The sequence below is a fragment of the Pseudogymnoascus destructans genome (assembly GCF_001641265.1).
Source record: "Pseudogymnoascus destructans isolate 20631-21 unplaced genomic scaffold scaffold_8, whole genome shotgun sequence".
NCBI lineage: Eukaryota > Fungi > Ascomycota > Leotiomycetes > Thelebolales > Thelebolaceae > Pseudogymnoascus > Pseudogymnoascus destructans.
This window is the reverse complement of record NW_020167527.1, coordinates 115565-139270: the sequence shown is the minus strand read 5'-3', so window position 1 is coordinate 139270 and position 23706 is coordinate 115565. Positions and strand designations below refer to the sequence as shown.

The following is a 23706-nucleotide window of genomic DNA, read 5'->3' as shown; positions in this document are numbered from 1 at the left end:
CTCATCTTTATTTGATCTCAACTTGAATTTTAATTCTCAGTTGAAATTAATTAATATCGAAATTAGTCCCCTATACTTCCATCATCAATACTCATTAAATCAATATAGGTCGGGGTTATACATAAGACACAGAATAAAAAGAAATTCCCAAAAACCTACGAATTTCCAAATGTTCACGACCATCTTGTCAATTGCCTCTGTTCTCTACGGTATTTGATACAAAAGCACGGTATGTACCAGTAGCCTGGCGATCTGAAAGATCCACTACTGCCGCTAGTGGGGCCTTTCCGCAGAGCCGCAACCCTTTCCATCCCAAATATTCCACCGACCACCGAATTGGTCGCCACAACCCAATTGCACGAAACCGGCGCTTACGAGGCGTTCATCTTATCGAATGCATGCAGCCGCATGGGGAGCCCTTCGAACGACTCGAAGACCCCAATTATGGCGCACCTGCCGCGTCATAGCTGGCGTTCGTCGACCTCTGCCGTCGAGAAATTTCCACAGATCGGCCATTGCCTACCGGATACCTGATGACCCTGCAGATCCGAAGACGGGCGCGGAAAATGGAAGCCCTAATAATACGGCGGAGGAGGAGTCGAATGCAGCGCCTGGAGAGCCTGCGCCGAGTGAGCCTGTGGCGAAAACGGATATGGCGACGAGCGGACAACGGACGAAACGAGGCGATTATGGGTCTGCGGCGCGACGAGCGAACAGAAATGTACGAGTAAAGGAGGTTCCCCCTATGGTGCTGCCGGATTGGTTTTTGGACCACAACCTAAGACCCAGTGGGGCGAACGACAATGTGGAGCGGATATTATTGTTGGAGGACAGAACCGCCCCTGAAAAAGAGCAGGAGCCTGTCGAACCGGCGACTATAAAGACTGGCGATGAGCCAGCTCCCAAACCGGAGGAACATGCCGCGGATTCTGCTTTGGGCCCGAACCAAAAAGTTCGTTATAGCATGAAGAACATTGTCTTTCAGGAACTACAGTCAAACATTGAAGCTATATTATCGATACGGCCGCCCAAAGGAGTCGACCCCAAGGAGATAATTAGGCCTGATATTCTTCTCCAGTGTCCGCAGCGTGATGCAAGCGGGTTTATGAACCAGGTTGTCGATACCGTTGCGTTTAAGTTGAACGCTGACGTGGTGAGGCTGGACCCGGATGATATTGCACAAATAGTCGGAGAGTACATGGGAGAGAACCTAGCGTGGACCCCATGCACAACCTCTCTACTTGGATATGAGCTGGACAAAGTTGGTCGATACGAGGAGGAGATGAATAGGACAGAAGAAGAAGAAGATTTGGAAATGGACGAGGGGGAGGATCCCCAAAAACCAGACTTGCCTAGCCTTTCGGCATTGACTTCAGCCTTGAAAGCTGGCAGTTCAAAACTTCGCGGTCTCACTATCATACCCAGTGCTGGTACCCAAAGGTCGCTATCAAAGCCAATGTCATTCGACGAGCTCTTCGGCCAAGGACCCAATCAAAGCCCAACCCGGTCTACTTCATCTTCGGAGAGTTGGTCTAATTTTAAGCTCACTGCTGCGTTGGAAGCGCTTGTTGATGCTTCATATAACAATGCGGCTAAGTCAGCAGCCGCAGCATCTACGGCGGATCCCAGCAGCACAGAAACTCCTTCACCAAAGCCTACTATCATCCAAATCAACCAGTACAAGGAGATGGGCAAAATCGATGCCGGCATTAACATCCTCAAGATGCTGCGCGACATCGTTAAGAAGAGGTGGCTGGAAGGAAGGCATATTGCCATTGTCGGAACCACGACAGCAGGAGACCCAGTCCCCGCGACCACTCTCGACTCCATAGTCCAGCTCCAATCCGACGTTGTTTTCGGCGACCAACGGACCATAATGGTAACCCCAGCAAAGACCCAGGACATGGAAGCCCTAAAAATTGACGAAAAACACCGCAATCGCCGTGTGAATATTCGTCACCTGAAGGATATGGTTTCCAAGTTATCCAATGGAGAAGCTGCAGCATTGATAGACAACATCCTCGAAATTTTCCTATCAACACGCAACGTTGCCCCTCCCTCAGAACCCCAAGTATGGAGCGACCTACACACCAAAATGGTAGAAGATCTGGAAGAGTCCATCTGGCCATACCCCCGCGTCCACCGCCTCGCAACAGTCATGATCGGATCCGCATCCATCGACCACACCCACGCCTGCAACTCCTCCCTCATCGCCGCCTACGACATAATCGCTGCTAGCGACGAAGAGAAAGCGCTCTGGATGAAGAAAGACGATCGGAAAAAGTCGTCATCTACCACCGCATCATCATTCAAAGACACCCTCGCCGACCAAAAACGCAAACAGATCAAGGTAAACGCCACGCTGCGCGAGAAGAAACTCCTCGGCGGAGTCGTGCACCCCGAAAACATCAAAGTCACATTCTCCGACGTCCGCGCCCCGGCAGACACCATCGACGCCCTCAAGACTCTCACGAGCCTCTCCCTCGTCCGGCCAGAGGCATTCTCCTACGGCGTCCTCGCTAAAGACAAGATCCCCGGAGTCCTCCTCTACGGTCCCCCCGGTACGGGCAAAACGATGCTTGCCAAAGCCCTCGCCAAGGAAAGCGATACCACAGTCCTCGAAGTGAGCGGGTCGGAGATCTACGACAAGTACGTCGGCGAGGGCGAGAAGAACGTTAAAGCCGTCTTCTCGCTCGCCAAGAAACTGGCGCCCTGCATCGTCTTCATCGACGAGGCGGATGCGATCTTCGGCGACCGAGGAGCAGGGAGCCAGCGCGCGAGTCATCGCGAGATCATCAATGAATTCCTCCGCGAATGGGACGGGATGAACGATCTCTCCGCTTTCATTATGGTCGCTACGAATCGGCCGTTTGATCTTGATGAGGCGATTCTGAGACGGCTGCCGAGACGGCTGTTGATTGATCTACCTGTTGAGGTAGATAGGGAGGCGATACTGAAGATTCATCTCCAGGGAGAGGATTTGGAGGATGAGGTGGATTTAGCGGCGCTGGCGGCAAATACGCCGTTTTACTCTGGCTCGGACCTCAAGAACCTCAGCGTCGCCGCGGCGTTGGCGTGCGTGCGCGAGGAAACCGCTACTGCAACAGCATGCGCCGCCTCCTCCGCCGCGACAGGGGAAGACGTCTCTGCACTGTCGAAGAACTTGTCGTACCCCGCTAAGCGGACGATCGGGAAGAGACATTTCGACATCGCGATCCAGGAGATTTCAGCGAGTGTTAGCGAGGACATGGCGACTCTTGCTGCGATTAGGAAGTTTGATGAGAGGTATGGAGATCGCAAGGGACGGAAGAAGAAGACTGCGATGGGATTTGGGAGGGAGAAGGAGGGGGTGGATGAGGAGGGTGCGAGGGTTAGGCAGAGGGAGGTGGGGAAGGGAGTGGGTGTTTGAGTGGTTTTGCGTTTTGATGCGGGGGTTGACGTGATTGGGGAAGGGGCGTATTATATGTGTATTATATGTGTATTATATTGGGGAGGGTTGTGGATATGTAGAGATGGGAAGAGGGAGGCATTTACCGGGAGTTTTTAAGATTGTTAGAATTTAGAATATTTAGTGGTAGAGGTGGAGTTGGAGAATACGATATCAGGTATGAGTACACGCGCGCTGTCCAAAAGTGTGAAGTGAATGGAGACTGCATAACAACAGTATCTATCTATAGTAAAAGTGTCCATTCACAATCACCTAGGGCTACAACGAATAAGACAGTTTACCCAGGAATAGAGCTAGAAAATCCTATCAGCGTAAATTACTACCACCATTCCTCAGCCACAAGCAGTTCGCCTCCCGACTTTTGGGCAGCACAAGTATTAGACAATACGATATCACCCACTATATGACACGCAACCCCCCTCCCGCCCCCATCTTCAAAACCCAAAACCCAAAACCCATAAAATCATGCATGGCCTAAACAATATCCCTCCCCACCCCAAAAACGCCATCCAACCCCGCCCCCCCACCCCGCTACACAATCTCCGTCACGCCCCCCTCCCAAAAACCTTCTGCAAACTCCTCTTCCACACCCCATTCTGCGCTTGCCCCGCCGCATCCCCCCTCCTTCGCGCCACCGCAGCTTCCGGCTCCGTCCCCCTAGGCGGCCACTCGCCATCCCTCTTCCACCCGTCCACGCAGCTACTCACCACAGTCTGCAGATTAATCGGACACATGGGGGTCTGGCTCTGTATCACGACCTTGTCGTAGATGGTGCTGTGCGCGCGACTGGTGATGTTGCGGCGCATCGGGGTGGAGGGGGGGAGGAGGGGGGCGGCGATGGGGACGAGGGTGTCGAGGATTGCTTCTCCATCGTCGTCGGCGGCGGCGGGGGGTTTCTCGGCAGAGGGTGAGATAGGGGATGTGGGCGGGCATCGTGGACGCCGCACGATCCGCGCGTTCGTCCAAGCGTTCCGGCGAGCGGTGAAGCAGCGCAGTCCCTCGTTGTATGCCAGTTCCTCCTGTAGTTTCCGCTGGCGATGGAGTTTTCTCCTGTCCGCTGACCGGCGGAGCGCCTCGCCCACGCCGTCGGGGGAGTCGAAGCGGAAGGGGTTGATTTTCTTCTTCTTAGATTTAGGGGCCTTGGCCGATCCGCTCGTAGAATTCGTACTCGTCTGCGCCAGTCCCGCGTCGCTATCCTCGCTCTCGGAGAGCTCACTCAGCCAGTCCGCACGCTCGACCCAGGTCGTAAGCTGCTCTGCCGGGTCGTCAGTTTCAGGGAGGGCGTCTTCTGAGGGTTCTAGCGCGGTGGAGGAGACTTTGTCGGGGAAGGACCAGTCGGTGCGGATTTTGGAGGCGAGGATGGCGCGCACGGCTTCTTTTTGCTTGAGGCGGTCTTTGCTGGTTAGGTCCGCTTCGTACTCGGTCAGGGCGGGGGTGTTGGCCATGGAGCGGCGGCGGTGCGCGGCGCCGGCGTCGTTGGGGATGAAGAGCATGCTGCTGTTTGTGGTGCCCGTGGTGGTGGTGGTGGTGGTCTGGGGGAAGGAGGCGATGAACTCGGTGTTGCTGCGCGTTGGGAAGGCGAGGCTGGGGGGACTGGATGGGGAGAGCGGCGGCGGCGCATTGGCGTCCGCGAAGGGCGTGGAGAAGGGGGGGGTTGCGGAGGTTCGAACGATTAATGCGGGGTTGGCGACTGGATGGCGGGGAGCGTGGGTTAGCTGGTTGTACTTATATGCTCGGTGCCGTCTACGCGGATTACTTGCTTCGTGGCGTTTGTTGGAGGGAAGGGAAGGAAGGGGGTTTGGAGCGACTTACGGCCCGTTGGATCGGCCCCTTGCAGGAAGGTCTCGTGGCTCTCTGGAGGCCTGGACTCTGTCGTCGGCGACGCCACATTGGGAGCATCGACAACATCGACGCTCTCAGACACAATAGCGGCAGTGACAGGTAGTATTTGTTGCGCAGCGCTTAATCCAGCGGCTGGTTGACCGACGAGCTCGGAATTCGGTGGTGGTGAGGGATTGATCTCATCCCCGCGGATACTATTGAGGTCATCGCCCTGGGCCGTGGTAGCTGTGGCGGCTGCATCGTCGATGGGGTGCTTGTCACCGGACTGGCTGGGTTTCCTTGGTTGTTGCCCCATGATGTGAGGGGTTGGAGCTTCGCGGTGCGGTGGTGGCGGGGTAGTGAAGTGAGTGGCTTGCGCTTCCCGTATGCGATGCTGCGCTATTCCAAGTGAGTGCGATGCATCTGCACGTATTGTGAATATTGTGAATATTGTGAATATTGTGAATATTGTGAATATTGTGAATATTGTGAATATTGTGAATTATAGTGACATTGGAGCTCTTTATGGGATGTATTGTCGCAGATCGTGGCGAGGTAGGTAGGAGCTGGTAGGAGCTGGTTGTGTGTTGTTTGTATAGGATGGGTTTTGTGCAGTAGACCTAGCTATGGTTACTCGAAGCGAGGGGAAGCAATATGCGGCAACTCAAATTCAACCTGCATATGTTCACCGCTACTCCTCACCAAAACCCTCAGCATTCCTGTACATAGTATTTTATATAGTAATTAAGTGTAACTCATATAATGGAAGAGACTCCTTTATCAAATGCCTGTAAATGGCCGTTAGAAAACCTGCAGGTGTTGCAAGTCGGATTTTCCACATCCCTAGGTCGACCATAGAGTCAAGCCTCGGCCGCCTACGCCTACAGAAGCCGTTACGAGGGGGTAAGAATAGGGTGCTTTCTACAGCTTAGACAGAAGCCCTTAAGGAATGGATTTTAGAGCAGTATTACCTAGGGCTAGGAGCTAATAGGCATATGGTTTACGGGGCAGTATGCCACCTACAGAGCCCACTGCCTCTACCGTCACAGACCTGGCTCACTAAGTATATCTGGCATTCCAGATTCTAGAATTCCATTTTATCACTACAAAGCCTATTGCACAGCAGCATACGCAAGCCCAAGAGGAGCCTGCTTGTCAAGTGGTTCAAAAAGTACACAGAATTTGTACTTAAGGGTTTCATTCATATATCGCTGGAATGTTGCAGGGCCATTTGTAAGGCCAAAAGGGAGGACCTTGTACTTGTATGATCCAAATCTCATCTTAAAGGTAGTGAGATCTTCATCTTCTTTTGTTTGCATACGGATCCGATTAAATGCATGACGAATGTTAATCTTTGTAAGATATTTGGCATCTGTGATCTGAGCCAATGTTTCATCGATGAGGGGTAGCGGGTATGAGTCTTTTCTTGTAATGGCATTTAACTTGCGATAATCAACACAGAATCGAAGTCCGCCACCTGGTTTGCGGACGAAAAGGACAGGAGAGGCAAAGGGAGCTTTACTAGCTTCAATAAATCCTTTCGACAAGTTGTCGTCAATATATTTCTTCACAAGATCAAGTTCCTCCTTTGACATGTTGTAAAGGGGCGCATGTCCTAATTTTGAATCTTGTTCTAAGACGATGTGGTGGTCTGCATATCAGTGAGGGGGGAGTTCATCTGCACCCTGCTTTGAGAACACATCGAGATATTCATGGAACTCCTTTGGGAGGATCAGTTTAGGGTCAGTGTAATGGTGGGTGCACCAGTGTAACGCTGACTTCTAAACGATAGAAGACACAGAGGTTTCTTGCGTAAGGTTGACTTGACAGAGGAGGCAGGGGATTAGACACAAAGGCTTTCCAAGTAACACGTTACAGTATTGTAAAGAATACTATATTGAGTTGAGCACGAAGCTCCTATCTAAGGAAATACTATCTACTTATATAGTGGCGTCGTGCCTCATGGGTAATCTGGATAGTTGGCGGATAGCTAGATATTCAGGATAGTTCGTGGATAGCTCAACTATCCAATATCCACTGGTTTCTGCAACTATCCATTAGCCATGTCACATGGCAGCCTACCCCGCTTCCCACTGTGACTCACACGTCACGTTACTAGGCCCTGGCCCTGTAACCATGACATCATGTTACTGTAGCCGTAACAACCAGATATGATGTAGTGAAGTGGTTTAGACAAGTTGTAACAAATGTTGAGTCTGAGAACTCAGGGGTAAGTCAGAGGTTAGCACCTCATTGACTTTTTAGAAACAAAGAATAGTAATGAATCATAGAGGGTTGTAGCAATCGTTGAGTAGTATTGCTCTTGTTGTTGGTGTGACAAGCCAAAATATGTATAGTGACTTGTAGGTTTGAGGAGGAGATTTCTAAGTTTGCTCTTGAGTTTGATAGCAAACTGAGTGCAACAAATGTCAGTATGACAAATAGCCTCACCTTCCTTCCTTCTTCTTCTTCTTCTTCTCTCTTTAGATTCAATCTAGATTACTTTTCCTGGACTGGCATCATGACCTCTATGACCATCATAACATCGACAACTCGACAACAACTCGACAACAACTCGACAACAACTCGACAACGAAATCGAACTGTGTCATACTGACATTCGTTGCACTCAGTTTGCTATCAAACTCAAGAGCAAACTTGGAAATCTCCTCCTCAAACCTACAAGTCACTATACATATTTTGGCTTATCACACCAACAACAAGAGCAATACTACTCAACGATTGCTACAACCATCTATGATTCATTACACGTCATCGCTCCTTAGTTACTGGGCCGATATTACCACATAGCATATCTCTACAACCCTCTATGATTCATTACATGACATCACTCATACTACCACATGACATATCTCTACCAACTAGAGGCCTAGGAGCATGAACGATAGCTCTAAAAGCTCCTACGAACCTCTATGATTCATTACATGTCATCGCTCTTTAGTTACCCACAAGATTGGTTAAGTTATGACATAATTTGTCTATGACATAATTTGTCTATGACATAATTTGTCTATGACATAATTTGTCTATGACATAATTTGTCTATAGGGGTACTCTGACCTTGGACCTCCTTTTACTTCCTATAGGCTACGAACCTAAGAGATGGTTCTATGGGATTCTCTTACGTCGACTACAGTTACCAAGCCTGGTAATCATGGAAAGTCTTGGAAAATGAGAGAACTACACTCCTTTAGCATAAATAGGATTGCCCTTTCCTTAAGAAAGGGCAAGCAGACAATACAGTAAATCGACTATCACATACTTCCACGTCTTTTCCACGCTTCCAAGCATTCATCTTGTTACTCCTTGTTTCTGAAAAGTCAGTGAGGTGTTAACCTCTGACTTACCCCTGAGTTCCCAGACTCAACATTTGTTGCAACTTGTCTGAACCACTTCACTACATCACACACCTGATTGCTGCGTTGTGGAATAGTCTAAGCTACGACCCTTTGGCTCTGTTTTCTAAGACAGTGTGTTGTCTTAGTAAATTCATCCCTTCCTTGGGTGGCTAGATTCTCACATCTGGTGCACCCACCATTACAAACTGGCCAATGGCCTCAACCAAATTCTCTACAACTTTCAGCGACAAATTGATAGCTGCGGTGGCTTTACATCTGGTGATATACTTCAAGAAAAGGCGAGGGAGATCTGGAGAAGGCTTCCACAGTATGCAGATCAGCCAGTTCCCAACTTTAGCTCTGGCTGGCTTACACAATTTAAATCACGACATAATATTAAGATACATACACATCACGGCGAAGCAGGATCTATCCCGGAATTATTTGAAGAAGAGATGAAAGGGCTTCGGACAATTGCTAGCGAGTTTGAGGAGGAGAATTGTAATGTTGGGTGCACCAGATATGAGAATCTAGCCACCCAAGTGTCACGGTTCACCAAGGCATAGGGCGCCAGTTGGGTATTATGAATTAAACTCAATCTAGAGAAGAAAGGAAAGAGAAGAGGAGCACTCGAGCAGTGGCTCGATCTATATACAGCTATTGTGGAGTGAATTCTCTTTAGCGAGACCAGTTCTGAGAATTCACTCCACAACTGAAAACTTCGCTCCAACCCCGGAAAGCTCCCCACACCCCTGAACCCCCACTCGAGCTGCAAGGCGCACTTGATATCGTAACACTACCCCCCCCCTACTCCAGAGTTGATCTCCTGATCAAGAAATCCCATTTTAAAAAAAAAACAATCGTCTCCAGCTCTCATTTTGGTTTCTGAGGGTATTTTCTGTGATATGCTTGGGTAACTTCTGGAGAATTTTCAAAGCTCTCTGCAGTATACCATGTCTCATCTGGTGGATAGTTCTTCCAAGCTGCCTTGTAGAAAAGCTTCTTTCGAATAACTTTTGAGTCGAGGATTTCGTCCACTTCCCACTCCTCTTCGCCATTGACAATGACTGGAGGCTCTGGCTCCTGTTGCTGCCCTTCGATTGCATCATTCGAGTCAAGTCTTAATAGATTGGCATGAAATACTGGATGAATCTTCATGCTGTTTGGAAGTTTGAGCCGATATGCAACTTGCCCAATTCGCTCTAGAATTTCAAAAGGTCCCACTTGCTTGTGGTCTAGCTTCTTTGATGGCCTCTGTGTCTTTATATTTCGAGTTGAAAGCCATACTCTGTCTCCCACTTGATAGCGTGGTGCAGGTTTCCTTTTCTTGTTTGCGAAATGTTCCATTTTTGCTTGCGAGAGCGTGATTTCATCCTGCAGAAACTCCCAAACCTTTGCCATGGTCTGAGCTATGTTCTTGTGCTCTTGTTTGGCTTCGTGATATGCTTGCTGCTCTGTATCGAAGCTCATTCTTGGTTCATAGCCCTTGTTCGCAAAAAACGCACTTGTCTTGGTTGCATCTGATGGCAAACTGTTGGCAGCAAACTCCGCCATGCACAAGTATGAAACCCAATTGTCTTGAAGATAGTTCACATGAGCTCGCAAGTAGCGTTCGAGCTCTGCATTGAATCGCTCAGTCTGTCCATCTGTTTCTGGGTGGAAGGCAGTTGAAAGTTTGGCTGAAATTTTCCAAATTTTGCAGAGCAAACTCCAGACTTCTGCAATGAACTGAGGACCTCTGTCTGATATTATCGAGTTTGGTAGACCATGGTGCTTTCATACATGTCGAAGTAAGAGCTGTGCTGTAGCTTCTGCAGTAGTCCCTTCTTGCCCAGCGAAACACGGAATGAAATGTCTTTCTTTCGTCAACCTGCATGCAACAACCAAGATAGCATTGTTCCCTTCACAGAGTGGTAATCCTGTCACGAAATCCATTGATATATCCATCCATGGTCGACTGTCAATAGGGATTGGTTGTAGAAGTCCATTGTAGGAATCTCGAGATGGTTTCGATCTTCGACAACTATGGCAGTTTTTGATATATCGAATTATTGTTTTGTCCATGTTTGGCCAGTAATAGTGCTGTTTCATGACTCGCAGCATCTTTCCAGCTCCTGGATGTCCCATAGAAGGTTGTTCATGAACTTCTCTCAACAAGTCCACCTGAATGGTTTCTGGCACCCAAACTCGATTTTGATATTCTAGCATGCCGTTTTTGAGTTCGCAATAAGCCAATGCAACCTCTTTGCTTGTTCGATCACCATTCTCAAGCTTCTGTAGTGTAGCCTTGCAGAATTTGTCTTCCAGTTGAGACTTTTGGATTTTCTCAAGAATTGTCATTTCTCTGATATGAGTTTCCACTGGAGCTAGCTGAGCTGTTTGGCCTTGTTCTTTGAGTTTCTGAATGTCTGGATGTAGCCTCGAAGGTGGTAGCAACACCTGAAGCTGTTGCTTTTGTCGATCATCCTCATCATTGCCTTCTGGTCTGTCACCAGGCCTTCGAGTCAAAGCATCTGCTTTTCCATTTTGCTTCCCAGGCCTATAGATGATCTGGAAGTTGTATCGAGAGAGGAATTCAGCCCATCGAGCTTGTCTTCTTGTCAGCTTCTTGGTGGACATGAAGTATTCCAAGCTTTTGATCAGACAAGACTTGGACTGGAAAATCTGTCCCTTCAAGTTCTGGTCTCCATGCTTCGAAACATCTGATGATTGCAAGCAATTCCTTGTCATATATCTCGTAATTGCATTCTGCAGGTGCTAGCTTTTTTGAGAAGTATGCAACTGGATGTAGAACCCCTTGATCATCTTTTTGTGACAAGACTCCTGATGAGATGAAGTCTGAGGAATCTGCTTCGACATAGGCTGTCTTGTTTCTATCGAAATGCCTCAAGACAGGAGCTTCTGTGACTGTTTGTTTCAACAGCTCGAATACAGTTTGGCATGCATGAGTCCATTCGAATATCTGATCCTTTCTGGTAAGGTTCACCAATGGCCTCATGTGTAATGGTGGGTGCACCAGATATGAGAATCTAGCCACCCAAGGAAGGGATGAATTTACTAAGACAACACACTGTCTTAGGAAGCAGAGCCAAAGGGTTGTAGCTTAGACTATTCCACAACGCAGCAATCAGGTGTATGATGTGGTGAAGTGGTTTAGACAAGTTGCAACAAATGTTGAGTCTGAGAACTCAGGGGTAAGTCAGAGGTTAGCACCTCACTGACTTTTCAAAAACAGAGAATAACAAGATCAATGCTTGGAAGCTTGGAAAAGACGTAGAAGTATGTGCTAGTCGATTTACTGTATTGTCTGCTTGCCCTTTCTTAAGGAAAGGGCAATCCTATTTATGCCAAAGGAGTGTAGTTCTCTCATTTTCCATGACTTTCCATGACTAACCAGGCTTGGTAAATGTATTAGAAATCAAGTGCGACCCACAACTAGCTTGCTAATCATGTAGTGAACGTAAGAGAATCCCATAGAACCATCTCTTGGGTTCCTAGCCTATAGGAAGTGAAAAGGAGGTCCAAGGTCAGAGTACCTATAGACAAATTATGTCATAACTTAACCAATCTTGTGGGTAACTAAGGAGCGATGACGTGTAATGAATCATAGAGGGTTGTAGAAGCTTCTAGAGCTATCGTTCATGTTCCTAGGCCTCTAGTTGGTAGAGATATGCCATGTGGTAGTATTGGCCCACCCCCTTAAGGAGGAGATTTTCTTAATAACTTGTTCAATGAGTGTCCAAATGATATGCCGTGATGTATGTAGCATAAACAGATGTAGTAAAAGAGTTTGCAGCAATCGTTGAGTAGTATTGCTTCTGTTGTTGGTGTGATAAGCCAAGATATGTATGGTGACTTGTAGGTTTGAGGAGGAGATTTCTAAGTTTGCTCTTGAGTTTGATAGCAAACTGAGTGCAACAAATGTCAGTATGACAAGAATATCTATAATATGGACAAAACTGGGCTCTACTGGAAGATGATGCCATCTTGAGGACTAGCATCGCAATCATTACCTGGATTCAAGAAGGAAAAAGCTCGAATTACACTTACTCTTTGTACAAATGCTTCTGGATCTGACCGGCTTCCAATCTGGATTATCGGCAAAGCAAAAACACCTCGATCTTTACGCAATATTAATATATCTACAATGGGAGCTGAGTGGAGGTGGAATAAAAAGGCTTGGATGAATTCAACAATTATGATTGACTGGCTTCAAGCATTTTATCAACATATTGGCTTTACTTGACAAGTCCTTCTTACAATGGACAACTTTTCTGCACACATATCTGGTGTTGAGCTTTGTCCCCCACCTCCTAATATTCAGATCTGTTGGCTTCCAGCTAATAGTACTAGTCGATTCCAGCCTCTTGATCAAGGCATTATTCAATCTCTTAAAGCTTATTACCGTCGACAATGGCTCTGTTTTATGCTTGAATGTTATAATTTGAATCTGGATCCGATTAAGCAAGCAAGCTTATTCGCTGGATCTTACGAAGCTGGAATCAACAAGTTTTACAATCAACTATATACAATTGCTTTCGAAAATCAACACTTCTTACAACTCTAATCACTCTTCCAACCTCAATTACACCGATAGACCTTTCACAACTATACGAACAAGTTATCCAAGCTGGCAATATACATGATTCAATGGCTATTTGTCATACTGACATTTGTTGCACTCAGTTTGCTATCAAACTCAAGAGCAAACTTAGAAATCTCCTCCTCAAACCTACAAGTCACTATACATATTTTGGCTTGTCACACCAACAACAAGAGCAATACTACTCAACGATTGCTACAACCCTCTATGATTCATTACACGTCATTGCTCCTTACTTACTGGGCCGATATGACCACATAGCATATCTCTACAACCCTCTATGATTCATTACATGACATCACTCCTTAGTTACTGGGCTAATACTACACATGACATATCTCTATCAACTAGAGGCCTAGGAACATGAACGATAGCTCCAAAAGCTTCTACAACCGTCTATGATTCATTACACGTCATGGCTCCTTAGTTACCCACAAGATTGGTTAAGTTATGACATAATTTGTCTATAGGGGTACTCTGACCTTGGACCTCCTTTCACTTCCTATAGGCTAGGAACCTAGGAGATGGTTCTATGGGGTTCTCTTATGTTGACTACAGTTACCAAGCCTGGTGAAGTCATGGAAAGTCTTGGAAAATGAGAGAACTACACTCCTTTAGCATAAATAGGATTGCCCTTTCCTTAAAAAAGGGCAAGCAGACAATACAGTAAATCGACTATCACATACTTCCACGTCTTTTCCAAGCTTCCAAGCATTGATCTTGTTACTCCTTGTTTCTGAAAAGTCAATGAGGTGCTAACCTCCGACTTATCCCTGAGTTCTCAGACTCAACATTTGTTACAACTTGTCTAAACCACTCCACTATATCATACACCTGATTGCTGCGTTGTGGAATAGTCTAAGCTACGACCCTTTGGCTCTTTTTCTAAGACAGTGTGTTTTGTCTTAGTAAAATCACCCTTCCTTGGGTGGCTAGATTCTAACATCTGGTGCACCCACCATTACACTATTTCGAACTTTTTAAATCCTATTGACGAGCAAATCAACAATACAGAAGTTACAACAGATGAGGAGGGTATACTACAGGAGATTTTGGATGAGCATTTTAGTGATCCTACTCAAAATGATGACGGAGTGTCAGGATGCTCTCCAAGCCAATCACCTCAGGGCATTAGAGCATTTGGAGGGTGAAATTGAGGCAATTCAGCTTAATTCATTGGTTCAGGAGACATTGGATAGGTGGATTACATAATACTTGGCATTCCAATATAACGATATTTTCACTTTTACGATATTTACACGTGTCACCAATTGTATCGACTTAACGGGAGTTGACTGTAGTACCAAGGTGGAATCACATATTATAGATACCTGAAATATAAGGCTACAATTTACTTTGCTTTAAGTTCTAAATATGTCACGTGCTGGGGCGCGTCGTCTGGAACATCTGGGCTTTGGGTAGGGAGGTCACGGGAAATGTCTGGGAGTTCACGTTTTTGACATCACCAGCATCTCAATTCGCAACTCGACCGGTTATTTGGTTTCTCTGTGGAGTGTACATCATTCCTTACGGGCTGCCGACATACTCGCGCATATCATCCACCTGCAAGTAAGCGTTCTGAGGCCAAATCGAGTCTCTCGCCCAGAAAGAACGTATCAGAACCGCCATCCGCCATCCATCACCCGCCCAGAAAGCAAAGCCCTGATCAAACTGGAATCAAGTAAACAAACAAGATAAACCTGCCCGAAATACATAGCGGGACAGGGAACATCGTATTTAAACACGAAGCACGAAACACGTGAGTCCGCGCATTCCATTCGCTGTCTTGTCCAGCAAGGATCCCATCCCCCAGTGTCCCAACAATCAACCAATCCCCGATTCCTGCATCTTTGTTTGGTTGTGGCGCCAAATATGTTTGGGGCCGGGACCAAGTGCGACTACAGCCTGTTGTGTGTGTGGCCTTGCATGCGCTTGGAAGTAAGCCGTTTGCAAGATAGTCCACGTCTCTTTGACGACCTCTCGTGTGCGTGCGAGACCACAACACGAACATGGATTATACGACGGCATTAGCATTTAATCGCATGTCGAAGCTGGTGAATTCGTCACGAACCCTGCAATTCCTGCCTATCAACCAATCCCATATCCTGCACACGACTTCATTTCACCCTACCCGTCTACACATTTCATCCTATCCTACATTTTACTTTACTCCACTCATCCCACAATGACCGGACGGAGCCGCCGCTCCGCAGCCCTCAAAGCCCGCGAAGCAATCGCCGCTGACTGCACCTCAGATATTATTATGTCTCGCGCGCGCCGCGATCCAGACAGCAGTTCCCATTCCCGCGCCACGCTATCCCGCAACGACCCGCCCTCATCGCCCCCCAACCTCTCCCTCCGCCTCACCGTCAAGATGCCCGCCAGCAAGCTGCGCGCCGCGACGGGTGGGTCGTCGCGGACTAGTGGTGGGAGGCCGAGTAGTGGGAGTGGGAGAGGGTTTGCGGGGGAGACGAGGGAGAGTACGAGGGCGAGGGGGGTGAAGAAGAGTTATGTGGTTGAGAGCGAGACTGAGGAGGAGGATGAGGAGATGGAGGATTTGGGGGATGAGGAGGAGGAGGAGGATGCGGAGGGGGAGGAGGATGAGGATATGGATCTTGATGAGGATGCTGAGGGGGAGGAAGATGCGGATGGGGATGATGATATGGAGATGGCTGGCTTGCCGCCTCCTACCCTTAAGATCTCGAAGCCGACGAAGGAGAAACATTCGATTACTGTTAAGACTGCGGGGAAGAAGGATGTTAGGGTCGTGGCTACGACCGAGCCGAGCGATGATGAGGAATTGAGCGATCTGGAGAGCGAGGATGAGGAGGATGAGGAGACAATGCAGGTCGGCAACGATGAGGATGCTGAGGGAGAAGATGAGGAGATCGAGGTGGAGGAGGAAGAGGAAGAAGATGAGCTTGATAGTGATGAGGAGGCTGGTGGGGGGAGCAGAGGTTCAACGCCCGACCTGAGCAAGTTAACGAAGAGACAACGAGCGAGGCTTGATGAGAGTGGGAGTGGACACCTCATGGCACTACCCGATGGTTCGTCTTGCCCACCCTATACTCCACTTTATAATACATAGTATACTAACCCCGTCACAGAGGTACAAGTCAAGAAACACCTCACAGCAGAAGAACACGCCATGCGCCGCGCCGAAATGGCACGTCGCCGCAAGAACCTCAGCGAGAAGCGGAATGAAGAAGAAAAAGTACATCCCCTCCCCCCCGTTCCTCTCCCTCCCATCTTCCCTCTACTAATACCCCCCCCAACAGATGGAAACGATCAACAAACTCCTCAAAAAACAAGCCCCCAAAACTAACGCCCGCCGCCGCGACCTGAACGGTCTCACCGGCGAGGTCGGTCCCGACGGCGAGCCGGGAAGGCCTAACTCCGCTTATGTGCGTTGGATCAGCAATAAGGAGGGGAATAAGATCTATGTACCGACGGAGATGGTGGAGAGTCCCGCTGGGAGGTTGTTTGCTGGGAGGGTGGTTGAGGAGGTGTAGTGGGTGGGTGGGTTGGTGGTTGGAGTCTGTTAACAGGTTGGGGGGGGGGGAAATAGAAGACGTTGTGCTCGTAGCAAGAATCCATGTTTTGATTTTTTTGAGTGTACCACAGTTCAGAGTACATAAACCGCTCCAAATTCCCCACCTCCTCATATTCAAGTCTTTACTAATTACACTTCTTGAAAAGCCTAAACTTGTTTCCCTTCCTTCCCCCCTGGATATCTCCCTCCCCGAACGCCAATCCCGAAAAATCCCCCCTCAAAACAAAGTCTCACACCCTGTTTCTCATCATACCCACACACAGCTTTGATCCCCATTTCTCTCACATCCCCCCCCTCGCCTCCAACTCCGCAACCATCCCCCTCAACCCCTCATTCTTCCCCACCAACTCCTCAAGCCAATCGGCAGCCATAATCAACACAGCACTCTTACTAAACCCTCCCCCCCTCAGTTCCGGCACAAGCTCATTCAGATCCTCAAACCCCTCCTTGATAAGCGTCCGCCGCTTCTGCTCGCTCTTAATGTGATTCTCCCGCTTCTGGTCCTCCGTCAGGTTTTCCCTCGCCATTTTGGGAGTCGATAGGGACATCCCTGTCGTGGGTTTTAGTCGTTTGTGGACAGGGGGGGGTGCGCGGTTGGGTGTGTCGCTCCCCGGGGTGCCGAAGGATTTGGGGCGGCGCTTGCGGGGGAGTTTGGTGTTGGGCGTACTTTGGGGTTGCTCGAGGGCGTCGGATTCGTATACGCCTTCTTTTCCTTTATTCTTCTTCCTCTTCTTCGGCCTCTCCTCATCATCATCCCTCGCGCCCTCCGAAATCATCTCCAACCTCCTGTCCCCCCCCTGCGGCATCTTCCCCCCCCGCGGGCTAGACGCGCGGGTACTCACATTACTCCCTGGCTGCAGGCACTCTAGTGTGCTAATAATGCTCTCATCGATCTCATCGAGTGTTATCGTATTCGGCGGCGCCACGAAGCGACGCCCGGTGTTGAAGCCGGAGTCGGAACCCCATTTGATCTCGACTTTCTTTTTGTTGGAGGGGTGGGGGGCGTAGGAAGTTGGGTTGGGGGCGTACATTGCTTCGCTCATGGAGGCGTGGCGGATGTAGTCTTCGGGGCGGTTGGACATTTTGCGCTGTTGCGGGGCGGGCTGCTCGGGTTTTATTAGGCCGTGGTTGTTGAAGGGTGGGCTCGTGTGTTGGGTGCGCGAGGCGAGGGCCATGAAGGCATTGCTGTGGTGGCCATTGATGTGGGTATTTTGGTTGTTGTTTTGGTTGTTGTTTTGGTGGTTATTATTGCCGTTTCGTAGTGCAGAGGCTGCGGACATGACATCTTCTGATGGACTTAATTGTTCTGGTAGGAATCCGAGGCTGTTTCTAAATTCCGGGAAGGTGAGGTGCTGGATATCGTTCGTGACGGGTTCGACTTGCGGGCCGAATGAGGAGGTGGTCCCGAGGAAGTCGGGGGGGAGGTCTTGCCAGTCATAGTTCCACGCATCGTTCGGATCGTTGAGGAGATACTGGTCGGAGCTCACTCCGTCGAAGAAGCTGTCAAGGAAGCGGGTGTCGGTGTCATCTAATAACGACGGACCCGGCGCAAGAGGCGGGGGTGAGGGTAAGCGGTATAAGGAGTTTGAGGAATCGACGGAGTCTGGGCAAACGTGTCAGTAAAGCCCTTGCAACGGTTCTTCCAACACAACACAACAGCAGTCTCGAATGGGGGAGAAACCTACAGCCAAATAACATGTGGTGCGGCAGCTTCGACATGGGGCGTTGGACGGCGAGCATGGGCGCCAACCGTAACGATCCTGGAGGGGTGGGTGTCAAAGACACAGGTTGCGTTCGTCGTGAGAAGACGCAAAGCGGCGGAGGAGATGTATGGTGGCCGTCGTTACAGTCACCAAGGCACGACCCTCGAGGCCAGAAACCTGAAGTAGAACTCGAAGCAAGCGCGAATCGAGTTGCCACAGATGATGATGCTCTGTTCTCTGTTGTCTGTTTCAGGCAATATGAGGCGGGGGGAGATGTTTTGTTTTGTAGGGATGGAGGAGGATAAATTGATGAGGGGGGATAAATTGATGAGGAGGACAAAATGAGCGAGGGGGGATAAATTGATGAGGAGGACAAAATGAACGAGGGTTAGCTACACCAAGATAATGAACCTGAACTTGTGGGATCAATCGGGAGGGGGGGGGTGTTTTGGGAAAGGAGGCGGAGAAGAGCGGAGGGTGGAGGGTGGAGGGTGGAGGGGGAGGGTGGGTGGAGGGTAGGAGGGTTAGAATAGTGGAGTGTGGGGATAGAGTAGTTGGTATGGGATTGGTATGGGGTAGGGGCAGAGGATGAGTGGGAGGTGGATGGAGGGTGGATGGAGGGTGGATGGAGGTGGATGGACTGGAGGGAGTGGATGGAGTGGATGGAGGTAGATGGGGTTGGATGGGGTTGGATGGGGTTGGATGGGGTTGGATGGGGGTGGAACGGGGTTGGACGGGGGTGGACGGGGGTGGACGGGGGTGGACGGGGGTGGACGGGGGTGGATGGAGTGGAGGAGATCAGAGGGAGAACCCCGGCAAAGTCTATGAAGATGAACCGTAAGCTACGGGACTAGACTGTTTTGGGGTTTAGTGCGTGAACTAGAAACTGCCCTCAATCACATGCAAATAAATTCTGCCTTTAACCACATGAAAATTAAAATTATGGATAAGTTAACGTATTTCAATTTGTACCTAACCTAATCATTTAGGAATAATCTATTCAGTCTATTCAGTAACTAGTTCTTAAGATATTAACTTTAGGCACTGAAATCTAGACTAGGTCTTTATATTTCAATATCTACTATAAGGATACACACACATTTTTGGAATATATTATGAATTAATTTCTCAATTCTAGGTGGGAAGTTCAGTGATCGCTTCGCCCTGGTGATCGCTTCGCCTATGAAATGCGTTAACCTTAATTTTCAGGGAAACATATATCTTTTTTTTAAAAGAGATAGTTAGTTACTGCCTTAACGCTCAGGGTTTAACTTATCGTCCTCCCATCCCCGGATTACATCAGCAACTAAAGTAACTAACGTACTTCATAAGTAAGCTGCGCATACAAGTAAGCTGCGCACAGCCCACCAAAATCATGGCTTTAGGAACTAATAATTCAACAACAAATTAAGATTACTATTATTAAACCAATCTAATTCGAATTAACCCTATCTGGGCACGTACGGGCCGTGTGTTCAAGTGATCTGCAAATACTACACGTCCGTGGTGCGCGGATTTGTCGCTTTTGAGCCCCACCTGTAGACTGACCCGTACGCTCTATATTTGCAGCTACGGATCGATCCAAGCCCTCCTGGACTGTCAAAACACCTCCCGTAGCAATATACGACCTCCGTACAGCTCTCTTCTTCTTCTGGCGTTCGTTCGCGGCCCGTAGCTTCTTGTTTTCATCCGCAAGGAGGACTGCAGAATGCATAGCCATTTGACAGCCCTTAACTAACTGCCGAACTGCACGATCTGTAGGACTTGAAGACCCGGCCGTACGGCGTTGTACAAAGTCTCCAATTGCCTTAGCTTGAGATTCTAGCTCTTGTATATTGTGTGGCGTCTCTGGGACCCAAGGCGCTTGTTCGGTCGTAGGAGGAGGAGGAGGGGTAGGCGTCCGTAATTGAGTATTAAGCTTTGAGAGAACACGTTCTGGGTCGTACGGGACCAATCCAGCAGCTACGAACCCGCTACGGATCGTACGTGAGGTTAAAGCTTCCGTACGGGCCGTAAAATAAGCTTGAAGGAAATCAGACTTATCAATATGATTAACTCCAGCCCGCATAAGATCTTCAATTTGTCGCCCGTATGACCGTTTTAGGACCGCAAAACAGCTCACATCAAGAGGTTGAAGTAAATGTGAGGAATGCGGAGGCATACAAAGAGTAATGATATTACGGTCCTTGCAAAACAAGTCAAATTCAGCCGTAATATGACTTCCATGTCCGTCAAGAATAAGAAGTCGATATACTCCTTCCGTACGATCCTTTGTATGTTTTTCGAAGACGTCTGTAAGCCAAATAAGGCCTAATTGGTCCGTAGTCCAGCCGTTATCACTAACCGCAATTTCCCAATTAGACGGTAAAGCGTTTATATACCAGGTAGAGATATGGAGTTTGCCTTTAAGTATAATCATCGGAGGAAGCGACCAACCGTCCGCATTAATACACTCAATAGCCGTAGTCCATTCGCGGTTCCCAGGTTGGACTGTTACGGGCCGTGACGTACGATCAGAGGCCGTAATGACTTTTGCGGTCGAAATCACACCCATTTGAAAGCCCGTCTCATCAAAGTTATAGATATCCACGTCCCGGATTCCATATTTTGCAACTGTATTTCGTACAAGTCGGAACCAGTCTCGAATAATAGTCGGGTCTTCACATAAGGCACGCTTGTAATCATATTTGCGATTATAACAAGCCCGTAAAGAGTCATGGCGTCGTACGAAGTTATATGGCCATTGGACGCCAACTTGTTGCGGAGGAGACGCGTCCGTACCGGTCCGTTTTTGAAGTAATAAGTTAGCCATATCTCGAATTGAAGCCGTACGAACTGGTAAGCCTCGCTCATCCATAGATAGGATCCAATTAACAAGCGTTAATTCTTCCGTATCCGTAAGTTTGAGGTTTGTAGACCGTATTTCATTATGCGGACGCGTGCCCTTCAAGCGCGTCCGTAATGTCGATTCAGGTACGTCGTACGCGTCTGCAGCACCACGAATGCTTGTAAAATAGCCTGATTTATATGAATTAATCGCAAGAGCTATTCGGCCCTCTTTGGAGGCCAATTGGGCACTATTTGGTTGAGGCATGACTGGTTGAATAGGGTAGATTTCGTGATTTTGGTGGGGTGTGCGCAGCTTACTTGTATGCGCAGCTTACTTATGAAGTACGTTAACTTAGTTAAGCTAAGGTAACTAACTTAACTTAGCTTAGTTAGAGCGATCATCAACCGAGGCATGTGAGCTTTTGGGTATCGCCGGCTCGCAACACCACCACATTGCCACTCTTGCGATCTTGCCAACGTTCAACGCAAACAGCACCATGAGTGATAGCGAGCCAAAACCAAAAGGAGGCGTGCCGTCATGGCAGATGAAGCCGGAAGCTTCAGAGAAGCCAGCCTCGGAGTCGTCGTCGCCTGAGGTAAAGCCCAGGTCGTCGGTTTTGGAGGATGCGCGAAAGTTCCTCGAGGAAGATGACGTTAAGGATGCGAGTACGGACAAGAAGGTTGCCTTTTTGGAAGGCAAGGGATTGACCAGTGAGGAAATACATCAGCTACTAGGCATCACACGCAACCTGGAGGCTACAAGCCCAGAATCCCAAGTAAGACTTCCAACCCCCCCCAAGCCGGAAACCACGAACTGACTCAATACAGGCCTCACCCAAAACCCAAGCACCCCCCCAACCCGTCACATCCTCCACACCACCACCCCCACAACCTCAAGCACCCCAACCCCAGACCCCCATCCCCTACCGCGACGCCCCCCCATAATAACCTACCCCGAATTCCTCACCACCCCCCCCTCCCCCCACCCCTCATCACCGCCTCCCGCCTCCTCAAAACCCTCTACCTCTTCGGCGGCCTCTCCGCCCTCCTCTACGGCACCTCCACCTACCTCGTCGCCCCCATGTCCTCCGCGCTCTCCGACTCCCGGCACGAGCTCGCCGCAGCCGCACAAGCGCATCTCGACACCCTGATTGGCAAGCTGAAGCCTCTTGTCTCCGAAGTTCCCCAACCAGTGTTAGCACAGGGAGAGCGCTACGAAGACAGGGACGATGGGGACTCCGACGGCGACCCGACGGAGATGTTCCACCGCGACATCGGGGTGCAGACCTCCCCCCCCCCCTCGCGCCCCTCCTCTCCCTCTCAGGAGCCGAAGATCTCAGTAGCGGAGGCACAGGCGAAGAAGGCAGCGAATATCGGGGCAATATTGTCGGATGTTGATTTGACGATTGCGTCGGAGCTGCGTGAGTCGAGTAACTTGCAGGATGGGATTGATGATCTCAAGAAGTATCTCGATTCGTTGATGTATAGTCCGCCGACGTTCTCGTATGGGGCGGGCTCGGCGTTTGGGGCGAAGAGGGATGAGGATGATGAGATTGGGAGGGTGAAGAGGGAGATTAGGGCGGTGAAGGGGGTGTTGTTGACGGCGAGGAGTTTTCCGGGGGTGGGGGCGGGGGTGAGGTAGGGTGGTGTGGTGGATAGGGAGGTGTGGGATACGGATACCTTGTATGAAATCTAACGAGATGTATACTATTCAATATGATGCTAATTACTCTGGGTTTGTATGCTCCCATGTGCACGACTAGGGGGAGGAGAGGATAATTACGAGAATATCTGGTACAGGTGCTGCCTTTTGAAGGCTCAGAAGAAGCGATTCAAAAGGCGCGACTCCAACGAAGAGATTCCAAAGACGCCATTAAAAGAAGGAATTCCATTATCTCCCCTCAAACCTCCAACACCTCTCAACGCCGCTGTCAGCCGGATATCCAACCCATCCAACCTCTCAACAAATCCGCAACGCTTTAGGAGCAAGACATCACTCCCTTTCAAAACAAAACACCCCCTTCAAAGAAAGACCTCCCCCCCTTCAACCCCAACCAACCACCCCCCTACAACAAAACCACAACCCCAATCGCCACCAACCCCAACAGCGCCGCAGAAGAAGCACACGAATTCCACGCCACACCCCCCACCACCCCCTCGCCTGCCCGCTCTCCCTAATATTCGTCACCAGCGGAATCTCCGCCGTCGGCGTCCCATTCACACGCGTCCCATTCGTCAGCGTCCCGTTGATCTGCGGCATCGTCGTCGTTGTGGCGGGTGGGGGAGGTTTGGATGAGAGGGTCTGCATCCCCGCTATATCCACCGGGGGAAACCTGTCTCCTATAAACTGTCTCTTGACAGCCTGGAAGCTGTTAGTTAGCGGAGGAATA

General features: G+C 49.2%; 6 protein-coding genes across 6 annotated transcripts; 4 read left to right on the top strand and 2 right to left on the bottom strand.

Annotated features, from left to right (window-relative positions):
* The first annotated feature begins 206 nt into the window (after positions 1-206).
* VC83_03714 (uncharacterized protein) lies at positions 207-3835 on the top strand. The gene has a single exon (XM_024467357.1). It carries the CDS (start codon positions 395-397, stop codon positions 3407-3409), a length of 3015 nt encoding a protein of 1004 aa, XP_024324720.1. The 5' UTR covers positions 207-394; the 3' UTR covers positions 3410-3835.
* Positions 3836-3993: 158 nt separating this feature from the next.
* VC83_03713 (uncharacterized protein) lies at positions 3994-5842 on the bottom strand (the record flags this gene model as incomplete). Its single annotated transcript, XM_024467356.1, has 2 exons — positions 5261-5842; positions 3994-5138 (listed from the first exon to the last, which is right to left on the bottom strand). Exons 1-2 carry the CDS (start codon positions 5583-5585, stop codon positions 3994-3996), a joined length of 1470 nt encoding a protein of 489 aa, XP_024324727.1. The 5' UTR covers positions 5586-5842.
* Positions 5843-14611: 8769 nt separating this feature from the next.
* Positions 14612-16743, top strand: VC83_03712 (uncharacterized protein; the record flags this gene model as incomplete). The annotated part of the gene is made up of 4 exons (XM_024467355.1): positions 14612-14990; positions 15487-16278; positions 16339-16445; positions 16510-16743. Exons 2-4 carry the CDS (start codon positions 15495-15497, stop codon positions 16741-16743), a joined length of 1125 nt encoding a protein of 374 aa, XP_024324726.1. The 5' UTR covers positions 14612-14990; positions 15487-15494.
* An 80-nt stretch (positions 16744-16823) lies between these two features.
* Positions 16824-18875, bottom strand: VC83_03711 (uncharacterized protein). Its single transcript, XM_024467354.1, has 2 exons — positions 18470-18875; positions 16824-18387 (listed from the first exon to the last, which is right to left on the bottom strand). Exons 1-2 carry the CDS (start codon positions 18522-18524, stop codon positions 17066-17068), a joined length of 1377 nt encoding a protein of 458 aa, XP_024324725.1. The 5' UTR covers positions 18525-18875; the 3' UTR covers positions 16824-17065.
* Positions 18876-22301: 3426 nt separating this feature from the next.
* On the top strand, positions 22302-22958 carry VC83_03710 (uncharacterized protein; the record flags this gene model as incomplete). Its single annotated transcript, XM_024467353.1, has 1 exon — positions 22302-22958. Exon 1 carries the CDS (start codon positions 22398-22400, stop codon positions 22956-22958), a length of 561 nt encoding a protein of 186 aa, XP_024324724.1. The 5' UTR covers positions 22302-22397.
* A 99-nt stretch (positions 22959-23057) lies between these two features.
* Positions 23058-23612, top strand: VC83_03709 (uncharacterized protein; the record flags this gene model as incomplete). Its single annotated transcript, XM_024467352.1, has 1 exon — positions 23058-23612. One exon carries the CDS (start codon positions 23058-23060, stop codon positions 23610-23612), a length of 555 nt encoding a protein of 184 aa, XP_024324935.1.
* Positions 23613-23706: the final 94 nt, after the last annotated feature.

What these genes read in the sequence shown, in the direction of transcription:
- VC83_03714 (XM_024467357.1), top strand. Translation starts at nt 395, where the DNA reads ATGCATGCAGCCGCATGGGGAGCCCTTCGAACGACTCGAAGACCCCAA.
- VC83_03711 (XM_024467354.1), bottom strand. Translation starts at nt 18,524, where the DNA reads ATGCTCGCCGTCCAACGCCCCATGTCGAAGCTGCCGCACCACATGTTA. An exon ending in GCACCACATGTTATTTGGCT is followed by an intron (nt 18,388 to 18,469) that starts GTAGGTTTCTCC and finishes ACGTTTGCCCAG; the next exon opens with ACTCCGTCGATTCCTCAAAC.